General features: G+C 35.1%; 1 protein-coding gene across 1 annotated transcript; it reads left to right on the top strand.

The window, feature by feature from the left end:
• Positions 1 to 4,248: 4,248 nt before the first annotated feature.
• LOC114543578 (tetratricopeptide repeat protein 28-like) lies at positions 4,249 to 7,527 on the top strand. Its single transcript, XM_028562503.1, has 2 exons — positions 4,249 to 5,512; positions 5,546 to 7,527. Exons 1-2 carry the CDS (start codon positions 4,297 to 4,299, stop codon positions 7,525 to 7,527), a joined length of 3,198 nt encoding a protein of 1,065 aa, XP_028418304.1. The 5' UTR covers positions 4,249 to 4,296.
• Positions 7,528 to 14,816: the final 7,289 nt, after the last annotated feature.

Here is a 14,816-nt window from a genome sequence, read left to right on the forward strand (position 1 = left end):
TGCTAAAACCATTTTTATTATGAACTTCGTGAAAGGATAAAGTAGACTAAATAACAGGTCATCCAGCACAAGACCTTGTGGTCTAGTGGCGAAGACGATTCTCCCAAGTGTTAAATCGATGGTTCGAATCCTGCCATAACCTTTTTCATTATGAACTTCGTGAAAAGGATAAAGTAGATTAAATAACCATGGCCATTCAGCACAAGACTTGCGTCTAGTGGCGAGACAATGGTCTCCCAAGTGTAAATCGATGGTTCGAATCCTACCATAACCGTTTTCATTATGAACTTCGTGAAAGGTAAAGTAACTAAATAACCATGCCATCCAGCACAAGACCTTGTGGTCTAGTGGCGAAGACAATGGTCTCCCAAGAGTTAAATCGATGGTTCGAATCCTACCATAACCGTTTTCATTATGAACTTCTGAAAAGGATAAAGTAAATTAACACTGCATGAAAAACCGCGTATTCACAGGTGAATACGTGCGAATATGAGTTCGAATATGGTCCATATTCACACGTATTCACAGATATTCACTGTGAATATCCTCGGAATATTGGGGGTATTCCGATGTGAATACCTGTGATAAAACACCGCGTATTCTGACCTAGAATACCTTCGAATACTCTGTGAATATTTTTCAAGACCTAGTATTCACACTTCGGCATAGAAAATGTGATTGTACGCATGAATACGGGATAATCAACGAGTTATATTGTGTAAATATTGCAGGAAATGCGTTTATATACCACGGAATAGGCAAAGGTTGTTTCAGTTCAATGCCGGTGTCAACTAGCTGTTATCCAGCATTTCTTCTCATCAGTCATCACGGTCAGAAATTGAAATTGCACTTGATTTGTTTAGGCGAAAGACAATAAAGACAATAAATGTTACCAAACGCACGATGATTTTTATTTGATTAATTTTTTTGCTGCCGCAGGGATGTCGAGTATCGTATATCCTCAGTCGATGAGCGCTGAGTAGCCTCGTAAGTCGTAAAAAAGCTGTATAAAAAGAGAAATATCCATCAATTTCTTTAATTACCTGTGTAAAAGAAGTTATATATAAAAAAATACTTTTATTTTTGCTTGGATACGTAAACACATGGGTAGAAAGTTGATGATTCTGTATCGTCAAAAGCATCCGTAATATATACAGTTCAGTGTTGGGAAATCGTAGGAAATTTCCTTTGGGAAATTTCCTCTTCGACATGTTAGTGACAATTTTTGCGCCAAGGAATTGCGGTGAAATTGCGAATAAATGGCGAAATTCGGAGGTCGTATAACAATAACAAATAAATGTCTTTAAATGATTCCTCGCAAAAGTTGTCCAGTTCCCTTTGTTTACAAAACGATAACATGGCACAAATGTCAATTGGTTTCAACCAGGGCGCTTATATATAAATGCGTGGTTTCAACAGAAGTTCAAGCTGTTCAACTTTGAATTGTTAAAGATGTTTCGCGATGCCCCAAAAATAATTCTTGTGGCGGCGCTAAAATCAGGTAAGTTATTTAATAATAACAAGAGTTATGTCATACTATAGTCCTGAAACAACACAACACAACAACAATAGTGCGAGGCCAACGCTTTTACGGCTGGGCTCATCACTTTTTTTGTTTTATTAATATAAATAGATTACGATTGTGTTTATTGTAGCTAATTTGTACACAGCTAACTGTACCTGCTTGTAAATAAATAAATTGTATGATGGTTTTCATCAATCCTACCTCCATCACACACTAATTATAGTAGGTACAATGTTTGCCATTTCAAAGCCATACTCAATACAAACAAAATTTAAAAGTTTGCCAATACTGAAAAGGGACATTACTTTCTTACCTACCACAAATATTCAGAAAGCTGCTGTAATCATAACTTTAACATAACATAACCCTTAGATAGACGTTTCAAGATGCATTGAAATGAGGTGCATTGGTGCATTTCATGAGGGTTTTTATATTTTAGGCAAAATTTATATATTATAGATATATATTGTTATATAATTGTCACAGAATAGCTAATGATTGATTGCCAAAAGATTGAAATCTTAACAATCAGCTGCCCAAAGACAGAAGTCTTAACAGCTTAGAAATCAAAGCCAGACTGTGTTTTTAGTTATATATAATACATATTTTTTAACAAAATAATGGCCTATATTTTTCCTTTTAGCATATATGAATTATATTTACACTAATATTTACCACAGAGTAGCTATTGAACTGGTTGCCAAAGATAGGAATCTTAACAACCAGCTGCCCAAAGACAGAAATCTTAACAGCTTAGAAGTTCATGCTAGACTGTGTTTTTAAGTGAAGCCTTTTAACATTGCCCTCATCATAATTTATAACTGAGACTGTTTACTGATTTGTTTGCAATTACTTTTCCGTACATAAATTATAATCACAATACTTAAAGAATATACCATTAAAGTGTAGATCTATGAGTTTACTACAGCTTCTCGATGTTTGCATACTAGGAGTAGCTATGTGTATATACAGCTTTAAGTTCATGGAAGAATTTGTTTCCATTTTTACCCTAATTGATTACCGGTAGCTTCCAAATTATATGAATGGTGTGTACATTGTACATTGTACATATACATTCTCCTAGGAATATTATAATTTCATTACACTGCATAAATTCTATGCACAACAATAAAAACAAATGGCATGCAACATCAGCTTTTACCATTATCATTAACCTTCGGATAATAATCTATTATAGCTTAAAAAGTTTGCTATGTATTTTGTTCAATAATTGCTTTAAGGTGGTTTTAATTGTTTTTAGCCATCAGGGGTTGCAATATTGAGAAAATTCCTAAAAGAGTTGGCCTTAACTTTGCTAAAGATGAAGAGGATTTTTCACCCAGTGAAAGAAGTTCCTGATTCATTATCTGCTCACCTATAGTTTTTAATATCTTACCAAGTGAAAAAACATCACTTGCTTTGCTCAACAATTTACTATTAAGTATCATTTCTGACATACTCCAGGAGCAATGTTTCATATATACTAAAACAACATTGCTTATAAATTAACAAAGATTGAAAATCATAACAGCTTAGTAGAAGTTCATGATAGGCTGTGTTTTTGCTACATATTTTTGAACAATTTGTGATGTTCCAATAATATTTTATAAAATGTGAAATGTTGTAACCCATCACATGTACATGATCTGTTAAGGACTGTATAAAATTTAAATAATTGACTGAAATCTTAGTATTGCATTTGATCAACCTTGATAAAACACATTAACTGTGGATAAACCTACCATTGCAATGTGTATGACTGCTATGCAAATTAACATGGCAACCTAAAGATTATGCATGTTTGTTCATATTGATATTTTCCTTAATGGACAGACTTGAGGGACAATAAATGCCTAAACATTCGCACAGGCTGCGAACGCATAACCCATTAACCTCTTATCACCAGTTAATTTGTTAATAAAATGTTGAGATTACTCCCAACATGGTCATAGGGTATAGTCTATAGGCCGGCTATTGAATTCAACTGCACGATATTTAGTCACTCACCGAAGAGGTCCCTTACGCACAAACAGTATATGCGTTTTCGGTTTTGAACAATAAAAAATCCTTGAAATACGGTTAATATTCGTTATCATTTTACACGTATTAACGAACATAAGGTGCTGTGGAAATCGCGTCATGCAATCTCATTTCTATTTCGCGCATTTTCTTCATCAGACTTCGTGGGAATCGTAGCATACAAATACTCGCCGGCATGCTCTTTAACTGCGACCAGAGTTTCCAGACTTTACCAAGCCCTTGGCATCCTTCACTCTCTTCCCTTATTTATAAGCGCCAAAAAGATTTCTTACAGCCACAAACGCACGATCTCCTCGTTCAATGTTTATTAAACTCGAAAGCGCGCTTTTTGGTTTTTGCGCCAAATTATTTATAAAATTCCACTTCAATTTTTCAGCATTCAAAATAAAGTTTAAAAATGTCAGCTGATGAATTTATTTTGTGGAAACACGGATTAAGTGAGAAGTGAGATATTCCAAGTGTGAATATTGGTCAGAATACGCGGCATATTCACGGCGTATCCACACTTAGAATACTGAAGAATACGATGCCGTATTCACACTAATATTCCATGTCGGAATACGCTTGCAATATGTGTTTTATTCACACCCGTATTCACATGTGAATACCTTGGAATACGGCGCTTTTCATGCAGTGCAGGAATTGCTGCTAACAATGGCAATTTGGGTAATGCCTACATCTATTTAGGAAAATATGAGGAAGCCATTGAATATTGTATAAAAGGTTTAGAAATGAGTACTGCTATAGGCGACAAGTCGGGAATAGCGACTAACAATGGGAATTTGGGCAGTGCCTACCGTAATTTAGGCGAGTATGAGAAGTCCATTGACTATATCAAAACAGGTTTGGAAATGAGTACAGCTATTGGTTATAAATCAGGAATAGCAACTAACAATACCTATTTAGGCATGACCTACCATAGTTTAGGAGAATATGAAAAAGCCATTGACTATTTCAAAAAAGGTTTAGAAATAAGTACTGTTATTGGCGATAAGTCAGTAGCAGCAAATAACAATGCCAATTTAGGCATAACCTACCATAGTTTGGGAGAATATGCCAAGGCTATTGACTATGGCAAAAAAGGTTTAGAAACGAGTACTGCTATTGGTGATAATTTAGAAATAGCAAGAAACAGTGGAGTGTTAGGTAAAGCCTATCTCAATTTAGGAGAGTATGAGAAAGCTATTGACTATTGCAAAAAGGGTTTAGAAATGAGTACTGCTGTTGATAATAAGTCAGGAATAGCAAATAACAATGAAAATTTGGGTGATGCCTACCTTATATTAGGAGAATACGAGAAAGCTATTGACTATTTCAAAAAAAGTGTAGAGATGAGTGCTGATATTGGCCAGACGTCTGCAGTTGCCTCTAACAATAGCAATTTAGGCATTGCCTACCTAAAAATTGGAGATTTTGAAAAAGCCATCGACTCTTTGAAAACTAGTTTAGAAATGAGAACTGTTATTGGTGATAAGCTAGGAATAGCAAAAACTTGTAAAGACTTGGCAAATGCCTACCTTGGATTACGAGACGATGTGAAAACCATTGATTATTGCGAAAAATGCTTGGAATTAAGTCGCTATATTTGTGATAAGGAAGGAATAGCATCTTGGAATGGCAATTTGGGTGATATTTGCGTTAGTTTTGGAGAGTATGAGAAAGCTATTTATTATTACAAAAAAGGTTTAGAAATGAGTACTGCTATAGGGGATAAGTCAGGCATAGCAACAAGCAATGTCAAATTGGGCATCGCCTACCGTTATTTGAGAGAATTCGCCAAAGCTATTGATTACCTCGAAAAAGGTTTGGAAATAAGTACTATTATTGGCGATAAATCAGGGATAGCAGATGCGAATGGCGGTTTGGGCATTGCTCATATATTCTTGGGAGAGTATGAAAAATCTATTGATTGTCAAAAAAAGTGTTTAGAAATTAGTACCGCTATTGGCGATAAGTATCAAATAGCATAGGTCAATTGTTATATGAGCGTTGTTTTTAGATGTTTAGGACAATATGAAAAATCTATTCATTATTCCAAAAAAAGTTTAGAAATGAGTACTGCCATTGGCAATAAGTCCGCAATAGCAAAGAGCTATTGTCATTTGGGCAGTGCTTACCACAGCTTTGAAGAATACGAGAAAGCTATTGACTGTTTCAGAAAGGGATTAGAAATTAGTACTGGTATGGGCGATAAATCTGCAATAGCCACTCAGAAATTAAATTTGGGCAGTGCCTACCTTGGATTAGGAGAATATGAGAAAGCCATTGACTATTACAAGAAAGCTTTAGAAATAAGCATTGATATTAATGATCCGTCACTCTTAGCAATTAGTAAAAGCAATTTGGGATTTGTACTTGTATTATTAGGACAATATAAAGGTGCAATATCATGTTTCATGGAATCTATCAGCATCCTTGACAAAATGTTTTTAAACTCAGTACCAGACCAAAATAAGTTGTCATTCACTAAACAATACTTTACCACCCATGTAAAGATCATGATTTGTTTTATTTCTGTGGGTCGCATTGAATCTGCATTATTAGTCATTGACCTTGGAAGGGCTAAAGAACTTCATTGCTCCATTGAAAGAAAAAATAAATCTTTGAATACAAAAATGTTCGATTATGCAAGTTCGGGATGGAATAGAATCAAGAATGGTGAAGAACAGGTAGAAATCGAAGATTTACAAAGCATCCTCCAGGTAAGCAGCAACGATAGTTCCATTATAGTATTCGCTTTTGATTGGCCAGGTTTTCTAAATGTTTGGGTGTTGAATAAAGAAGTAATCTTTAGATATAGAGTGTCAAAATCAGAGGCACGATTGGAAAAATTTGTGCAACTGATAAGTGAATTGTTCAGAATGGTGAATGTGAATGTTAATCGGGATTCCTCGTTTTTCGAACTTAATTCAGTGCCCAGTATTGATGAAAAATCGATTCTTCCTTTGGACGTTTTTAAAGAAAAATCTCCGTCCAAAAATCTTTATCAGAAACCTTCTGTTGGGCATGATGATTTAAACCAAGACGGTATTTTGAAAACATTGTTTAAACTACTTATTGACCCTGTAAGCGATGTGATTAAAGGCAATAAACTTATAGTTGTTGCTGACAAGCAATTGTTTTTTGTCCCATTTTCGTCATTGATTGATGAAAATGGTTGTCACTTATCCCACAATTACAGCATTCAAGTTACGCCATCATTACACACTCTAAGGTTTAGCATTGAACGCTCTCAAGATCTGGGCCTTGGTTTTGCGTTGTTTGTTGGTAATCCAACCGTTGGAACGGTTTCCTTAAATGGAAAAGAATTTTCACCCCCTGCCCTACCAAATGCTGCTAGAGAAGTTGAATGTCTTTCAAAGCTCTTCAATGCTAGACCCTTAGTGGGGCGTGAAGCTAGAAAACAGGTTGTACTGGATCTTTTATCTGGGGCTAGCATAATCCATATCGCTGCTCACGGTGAACAACTTCGAGGTGAAATAATGCTTTCCCCTAACGTTTCTTCGACTCGGCCATTTTCGACTCTTCCTTATCCAGACGACTACCTTCTCTCACAGAAGGATATTGTAAATACTTCTTTGCTAGCTAGCTTGGTAGTTTTATGCTGTTGCCATACCGGGCAAGGTGAGATTTCTTCCGAAGGTGTCATAGGTATTGCTCGGGCATTTATTGCAGCCGGGGCTCGCACTGTTCTCGCCACACTATGGCCCATTAGTGATGATGCCACGAAAGAGTTTATGGAAGTATTTTATGGTGAGTTGTGCCAGGGAACATCGGTTTGTGAAGCACTAAGAAAGACAAAGAATCTCTTCCAAAAACACCAAATCCAGGCATACCGGTCTTACAAAATCTGGGCCCCATTTACCATCTACGGGGAGGACGTGGTTTTTCAGAAACATGACATCGAAAATATCAGAGATAAATCACGTGACATGTTCTCTGGTTTTGTTGTATTACCCTAAGGTTTGTAAGTATAATTATATAGCTTTGTGTAGCCAGTATCGGATTTGAAATATTCAGTTTTTTAAATCAATATAAGTAGACATTTCCTCTCTTCAAAGTGTGATAGTGCATTGGACGAAGTACGATTGGTATGCAGTTTTGCAGTTATCGCCAAGCCGTAAGTATATATCAATTTCAATTCAAATGTGATTTAAGAATTCCCTATCCCCATTATTTGCATACTTATTCCCTATTCCCATTATTTGCATACGCTGGTCCCAAGAAGGGGAATAGCATTTTCTTTCAAATTGCATGAACCAGGGTTTCATCCCTTCGTTATTGAGGTATCGGGCCAGTCAGGATTAGAACATTAACCTGCTTACTTCTCTTTAATTTCCAATATGCAAGTAAAATTATATGTAGGATATCATTTCAGTGTTAAAACAATACGCTATAGCAAGCAGATATTCTATTATTTTTCTCCACTCGTCATCGGTTCACATCCAATAGTTATATTTTGAAAAAAGGGGGGTGGCTGCCTGTATGAAATTTTCACTGATAAAAGCAGCACTTTATTTGACTTTGCAGATTAAACTTTTTGTGCAAGCATTTGAACTTGCTCCCAGAAATAAATGTACACTTGTTTCAGGCATGCGCAACATAGCAAAAAAAAAAATTACTTAGAAAAACAAATGCAGGCTAACACCGTCCTGCTCAGCGTTTCCGAGATATATTTTGGTGCTTGTATGGGCATCTAGAAAATAAAGTGCCTGTAGCAAATTATATGTGGAAAAGTTGACCTTCAATATTATAAGTTTGCGGAATTCCAGATTTTTTCTTTAAGATAAGAGAAATATTTAATTTATATGCGGCAGCTTCTAATGTTAAGAAATTTTAAGCAAACTTAGTTTAGTAAAAAAGTCAAAATTATTGATTAATTGATTTTTGTTCTGTAATTTTCTGTTATTCGAATCAGAGTTATATTTATACTAAATGTACCTACCTACCATTAATAAATGAGGTTCTCAAAGTATGCTTAAACTTTCATAAAGAAAGAGGAGAGTTTCATTTTCTTACAACGTTGTAAGCATCAAACGCTTTCAGATATAACTTTGATACTTATTTATAGATAAGAAATAACATAAACTTTAGCCAACATTCTAAAACCTAGTGGACCGACATCACGCGCATTGTATTGATGTGTGTCCGCAATGAAGAAGGATGTAAAATATGTGAGGATCTTCAAAGCGTTGTTCAGTGATAAGGACTTTGAACTTGCAACGCCGAAAACATCGTTAAAAACATATGAAATAGTTCAATATTTTGCCTTCTGTTTAAAAAAAAAAAGATAACATCAATCAAACCGATCTACCTTCTACGACCCAGTAGAACACTAATGACATTTGTTTTGACAATTGTTGACAAACGTCTTCACAGTTATTTCATCGGCGTAACAAAAATCGGGCAACTGAAACAATAATTGAAACAATATTGAAACAATAATTGCTTCACATACGAAAGTTAGAAATCGGCAAGACTGCAAGAGCAATTATTTTACATTGAGAAAAGGAATACACTTTCAACTCATCATATGGTATACCGAGATCATGCTACTCACTGAACTAGAAAAGGAAAGCAATAAAATTGAAATATGTTACCAGTGTTAAAGTATTGGACAGATGAAGGGTTGGGTATTGTGACAGTGCTTCAGTCGACTAAACGATATAATTATACCCATATGTGTATTTGTTGTTTCCTTATTTATAATCATGCACACCAAGCAAGTGGTTATTGATCTTGTGGTTTAAATAAATCACTTTTACTGGTGCCTCGAAATTATGTACAAATCGTGATCATAACTGGCCAAGTGTATTTAAGGAAAGGAAGCGGATATGGATATGAAAGGCTTTTGTTTCATCTATATACTGCGTGGATCGTGTTCAAACAATTTCATTAACGGACCGTTATAGCGACCATGTGCGTACAGATATGCCGTTCAGTAGCGTTGTACGAGGAGAGACATCACATAAGCAAGGAAGTGCGAAAAGAATTATGCCAGTCCACAAAGTGGTTGAAGAATGTTGGTCGTAATGTTCACAGAAAATCAGTTAAACTTAAATTTTAATTTTTCAAAGTATTAATCGAAGATGAAGGGTTTTAGAATTGAGAAGATGTAACCATGCACATTTTGTTTCTAATAATAAAGTGTTTTTTTTTCATTTGTTTCATAAAATACATTTAACCATGAAAAAATTATCTGCATGTGCCTGTATTACTGTTTCGTCAAAAGTTTTTGAAATTGAGCCATTGTTTATTTTCAGCCTCTATATTCGTCTCGCATTCTAAGACCTTTTTATCTTCTAATATTGTCATATACTGCGAGATGTTGCCAGGAAGATGATTACAGCAAATAGTAACATAGTATAAGTGGAAACAATTGTTAGGACCTGCAAGCTTCCAATTGGAAAATTCAAGACAATTTTTGGGCTTAAAAAGTTAAGGCCTTCAATTACTAACGACATAGAATTACCGTAAATTATGAATATTGGACCCTAAATTACTGACTAAGTTAGCAAATATAATTACTATATTCTATGTAGTACGTATCAACGCATGCTTTGTAGTTCGTTTTTTATTACATTATTTTCTTTTATTACAAAATTAAAGACAACAATAAAAAAGTAGTCATTTTCTGCAGTAGTTTTCTAATAATATTACTTAGTTTTTAATTGTATAATGTTTCTTCTTTGTTTGGTGAGACTTAAGGATGGTGATTACAGTTTTTGATGTGCATTTAGCCGATATACTCCGCCGTGTTTATTTACTTATTAAGGTGGACACAGACCGGACGCGAAGCGACAACGGGACGCGAATTTTGAGTTTTCAGAAGTATGTAAATTAAATTCTGGAAGATAAATTTGGAATCAATCGACGCAGAGCAGTCAAAATGAATTATTGTTTAAACATCCTGCGCACGGCCTTGCCATGCAATAATGTAGTGTTGCTGGTACAATTAGCGGTTATTAGAATAGTACTCGTGATGTTTCAAATTTGGGAAAATTAAACTCTCCCATCCCGCTTTTTTAATTTTGATGAATATTTCAAACATAACTCGTACTATTATTTTGGTACAAAATTTTTTTTTGGTATTATTTTGGTATTTTGGTTCTACAACTGGACAGGATAATTTTTTATTGGATTTGTGGAGTAGAGTTTTATTGGAGTGGATTTGATCTTGCATACAAAGTGTCAGCGTCTTATTCCTTGATGAACAAATAATCATTATTCATTTCTGCAGAAATTATTTGTTTTCATAATCAAGATGCACTAAAATATTAGTATAGCAGGACTAAATTGTCAGGCCGCATTGCTACGTGACTGCAATCTGTACTTATCAGTGTTTGTAGATATTTCATGGTATACAAGCGCGAAAATGAACGAAGTCAATGGGTCAAAAAAAATCCATCGCGCAGAACAGTGTATGTGAATAAATGGCCTCCCCCCAAAATCCGTGTAGTTTCACCGCCCATGATATAAAATAATTTAGATCAGTAGAGATCAGTTTCACTTTCATTGAGCAGGTATATTTAGGTTTCCAAATGTTATTCCTGGAAAACAATTAATATTGTATTTGTAAGTCTCTTGCTGGTTTTGGAATGATAACGGCACAGTCATTGAATTCCGAATACAGAATAATTATCTTAAAGCGTATTTTCACGATTTTTACACCATTGTTAAGTTCATTTATTTCTTTTTCAAATGACACGTTGTACGTGTAATTTAGTTGAAAAATGAAGAAGTACTGGTTCGACAAAAAAGTTCATAAAAATCACCATTTTCCGCCGATGGGAACTGGACGTTTGTTTTATTGAAAATTAGTCCCAATTAAAGGGCTTTAAAATCTAATCACTACTGAAAACTACAATGCAAATTTATCGCAAAAATTCTGCTTATTCAATGTTCAACGATAGAAGTTTGAAGAACACAATGCCTCCATAATTAAATTTGCATTTTCTTTTGTCTGCATGGAGGTCTAATTTCGAATTCCCATCGGCGGAAAAAAATTGATTTCGAGCAACATTTTTTAAAAGACGATAACTCGGCCAGTTTTGGTCGTGTCGATATAGAACGGTTAATCGTAAACTAAATAAGCTAATCTTTGTTGCCATATAAAAACTAGTATACCGAAGGCCGCGGGTTCAAATCCTGCCGTGGTCAAGTAGAATTTTCTGCTTGCTATGGCAGGCTGCCACTCGGTGTCATATCCTACTAAAATCCATATAAAAACTATATCGTTTACTTTAGTATTTTATACACAGCAGCTTGTCAAAGTTGGATTTGAATATTTTTTATACACACTGTATATAAACTTTTAAATTGGCTAATACCACAAAATCTAAAATTGTGTTGCAGACCCTTGGGTTTTTTAGGGTCAATTCAGATGTCAAGTTTCTTTAGAGCGAGAATCATGGCACTTATAGACTGACATAACTAGTTCGATGACGAGAAAGTGACACAATATTGAAAAGAAATTATCTATTTGTATTTGTTTCACTGCAGTCAAATTATTGGTACGGCCAAATTTCGTACCCGTGACCCATTTTCATCAGTGTTCAGGTTATGAATACACGTGGTCGCTTCTTAGGAATTTCTTTGAAAGACTAGCTAGCAGAGTTTATTTACATGTACATGATCGTACACCTTTTCTTGCAGGCTCACCCATTGCACTTGTTGAAGTGAAAGTGGCTTTCTAAATTGACTCGGTGTTAATAACATGTACAGCTGCAAAGAGATTGCTTTTTAAATGCCACTAAAACTATTGCATGCTATGGTGTACTTTGTAAAGGTAGTGAACAAGATATTTGGCGAGATTTACATCATCGCGTGATATGTGTTGATGCGTGATTTTCTACTGAATTTTAAAATTATCAAGCCGAATTATGTCAGCGTTTATAAATATAAAAGGTACATGATTGCATGCCCATACTGTACTTGTTTTTTTCAACTCCTGATAATAAACTAATATTCATATTTTAATTTTTATATTAATATTATTTCAATATTCCTCTGCATACAATATTATATAAAAAGCCACGGTCTGATGTTTCGCAGTAAAGATCTCACGCTCGGTCAATAATCGGTTATTATTAAACTCCGCTTCGTGAGAACTTTGAAGTTTATAATTATGGGAAAAAAAAAACTTTAGAGGATCTAGATGGCATTTGGGGGCCTTGGATAACGTTGAAAACAAATTATTGACAATTTTTTATTGACTTCAATGCCGGTATTTTATACGCATTTTATTGTAGTTGTACAGTTGTATGGAGTTCCATGCTGGCTTTGAAATGGCAACCAGGTATAGTCATTGTCATTGCTTTTCAAATAATTACCAAGTGTTTATTTTGTCACGAAAACTATGTTGATGAACGTGGATACATTAGCTTTCCTCACACCCGCTCTAACAGCTGCAAATGTTGTTGCCAATAGCTTTCACTAAAATTGTTCGTCCAAACAGAAAACAAAGAATTCCAGTATGCCATATTTTGCTCATGCATGATTAACCATGTCGGTCACGTCAGTTGTTATGACATATTGATTTTCCCAGGGCTTTCGATACACGCAGTACGCGAAAATTGAAAATTATCTGGCAGTATTCCTTTCTTCAGAAATTAGCTATGTAAACTACTTCAAAGTTTTTTTTTTACACTCTTGGCAAGTGACAAGTACCATTTCCGGCGCTATCGATTACATGAAGGCACGATTTGAATAAATAATAGACATGCAGATCTGCTAAACACGAAAATATCTTAATATTGAAAATGCATGAGTTTGCACCTATCGAAACTCTCAAGTAATTCCGAAGACGATATAATTATTTTTCCGGTGAAACAATTTCACTTTCTTTACGACATAACTTGCACTCAAAATTCTCCGAGAATCAAAGCTCAGAAGGAAGCAACTCGTGCGCAGTAGCTCTATCAAGGGAATTTAGTTGTTATCCGATTCAATTTGTTAACATTGCTTGAAATGAAATCACATAACGATCACCTACCACAATTTTTAAATATTATTCACATTTAGGGAATAAAAAATATTTTCCGTGTTTCCATACAGTTACAGAATCGCTAAAACTAGACACGTAACGGCAAACGTAATTGTTTACCTCACACGACGAGTCAGATCGCAGTTGACATATTGATTTTCCCAGGGCTTTCGACACACGCAGTACGCGAAAATTGAAAATTATCTGGCAGTATTCCTTTCTTCAGAAATTAGTTTTTTTAAAGTCATTAAACTATAAAATATTGGCAAAATCGTTTTAGGATGACCAAAGGTCGAAATGTGGAGAGAGGACTGTGGTTAAAGTTTGAGTTCTAGTCCTCTCACTACATTTTGACCTGAAACGCACCGCCTTAAAATATTAGCGCAGCCGTACTAAATTCTCAGTCTGGCTGCATCACTGTAAACAGTAGGCCCTACTTAATGGTGATTTTAGTTCTTTCACAGGTTACAAGCACCAACAATGAACCAAGCCAAGGAGTTCGATTTTGTTAGCGCTGCGAAAAAGTTTATTATTTTACACTCTTCGCAAGTGACAAGTACCATTTCCGGCGCTATCGATTACAAGATGGCACGAACTTAATAAATAATAGACATGCAGATCTGCGAAATACGAAAACATCTTAATATTGAAAATGCATGAGTTTGCACTTATCGAAACTCTTAAGCACTTCCGAAGACGATATAATTATGTTTCCGGTGAAACAATTTCACTTTCTTTACGACATAACTTGTACTCAAAATTCTCCGAGAATCAAAGCTCGGAAAGAAGCGATTCGTGCGCAGTAGCTCTATCAAGGGAGTTCAGTTGATGTATTCATATCAAGTGGCCGTTGATGCAGTTCACGTACGGGTTTGCAAGTATAGCATTGGATAAAGAACCTGAACTGATATAAGGATAAATATACATTCATCAAAGTATCAGACCGTCGGTAGAAATAGGAGGAAAGCAAAGATCAACCCGAAAGCGAACAACAAAGGCTATGCCTTGAATCTTAGCTCCTCAACGGGTAAGTTTGTTTAATATATAAACCAGGTCGGTAGCTTTCATAAACATGCATATATCTAGCATATATTTCCACATATACTAGCATGCATATGCGACCATAAATCTATAGAGTATACTAGCAAAATAATTATATTTTGGTGTGTAATATACAAAGTTTAAGTGAAGGTGAAGTCCGCTATGCGCATATATAACAAATTGAGGCCTAAATTTACGATTTTTTTAATTAAAAGCACTAGTTGA

Source organism: Dendronephthya gigantea, unplaced genomic scaffold, assembly GCF_004324835.1.
Source record: "Dendronephthya gigantea isolate DGI-Jeju-01 unplaced genomic scaffold, DenGig_1.0 000486F, whole genome shotgun sequence".
NCBI classification, from domain to species: domain Eukaryota; kingdom Metazoa; phylum Cnidaria; class Anthozoa; order Malacalcyonacea; family Nephtheidae; genus Dendronephthya; species Dendronephthya gigantea.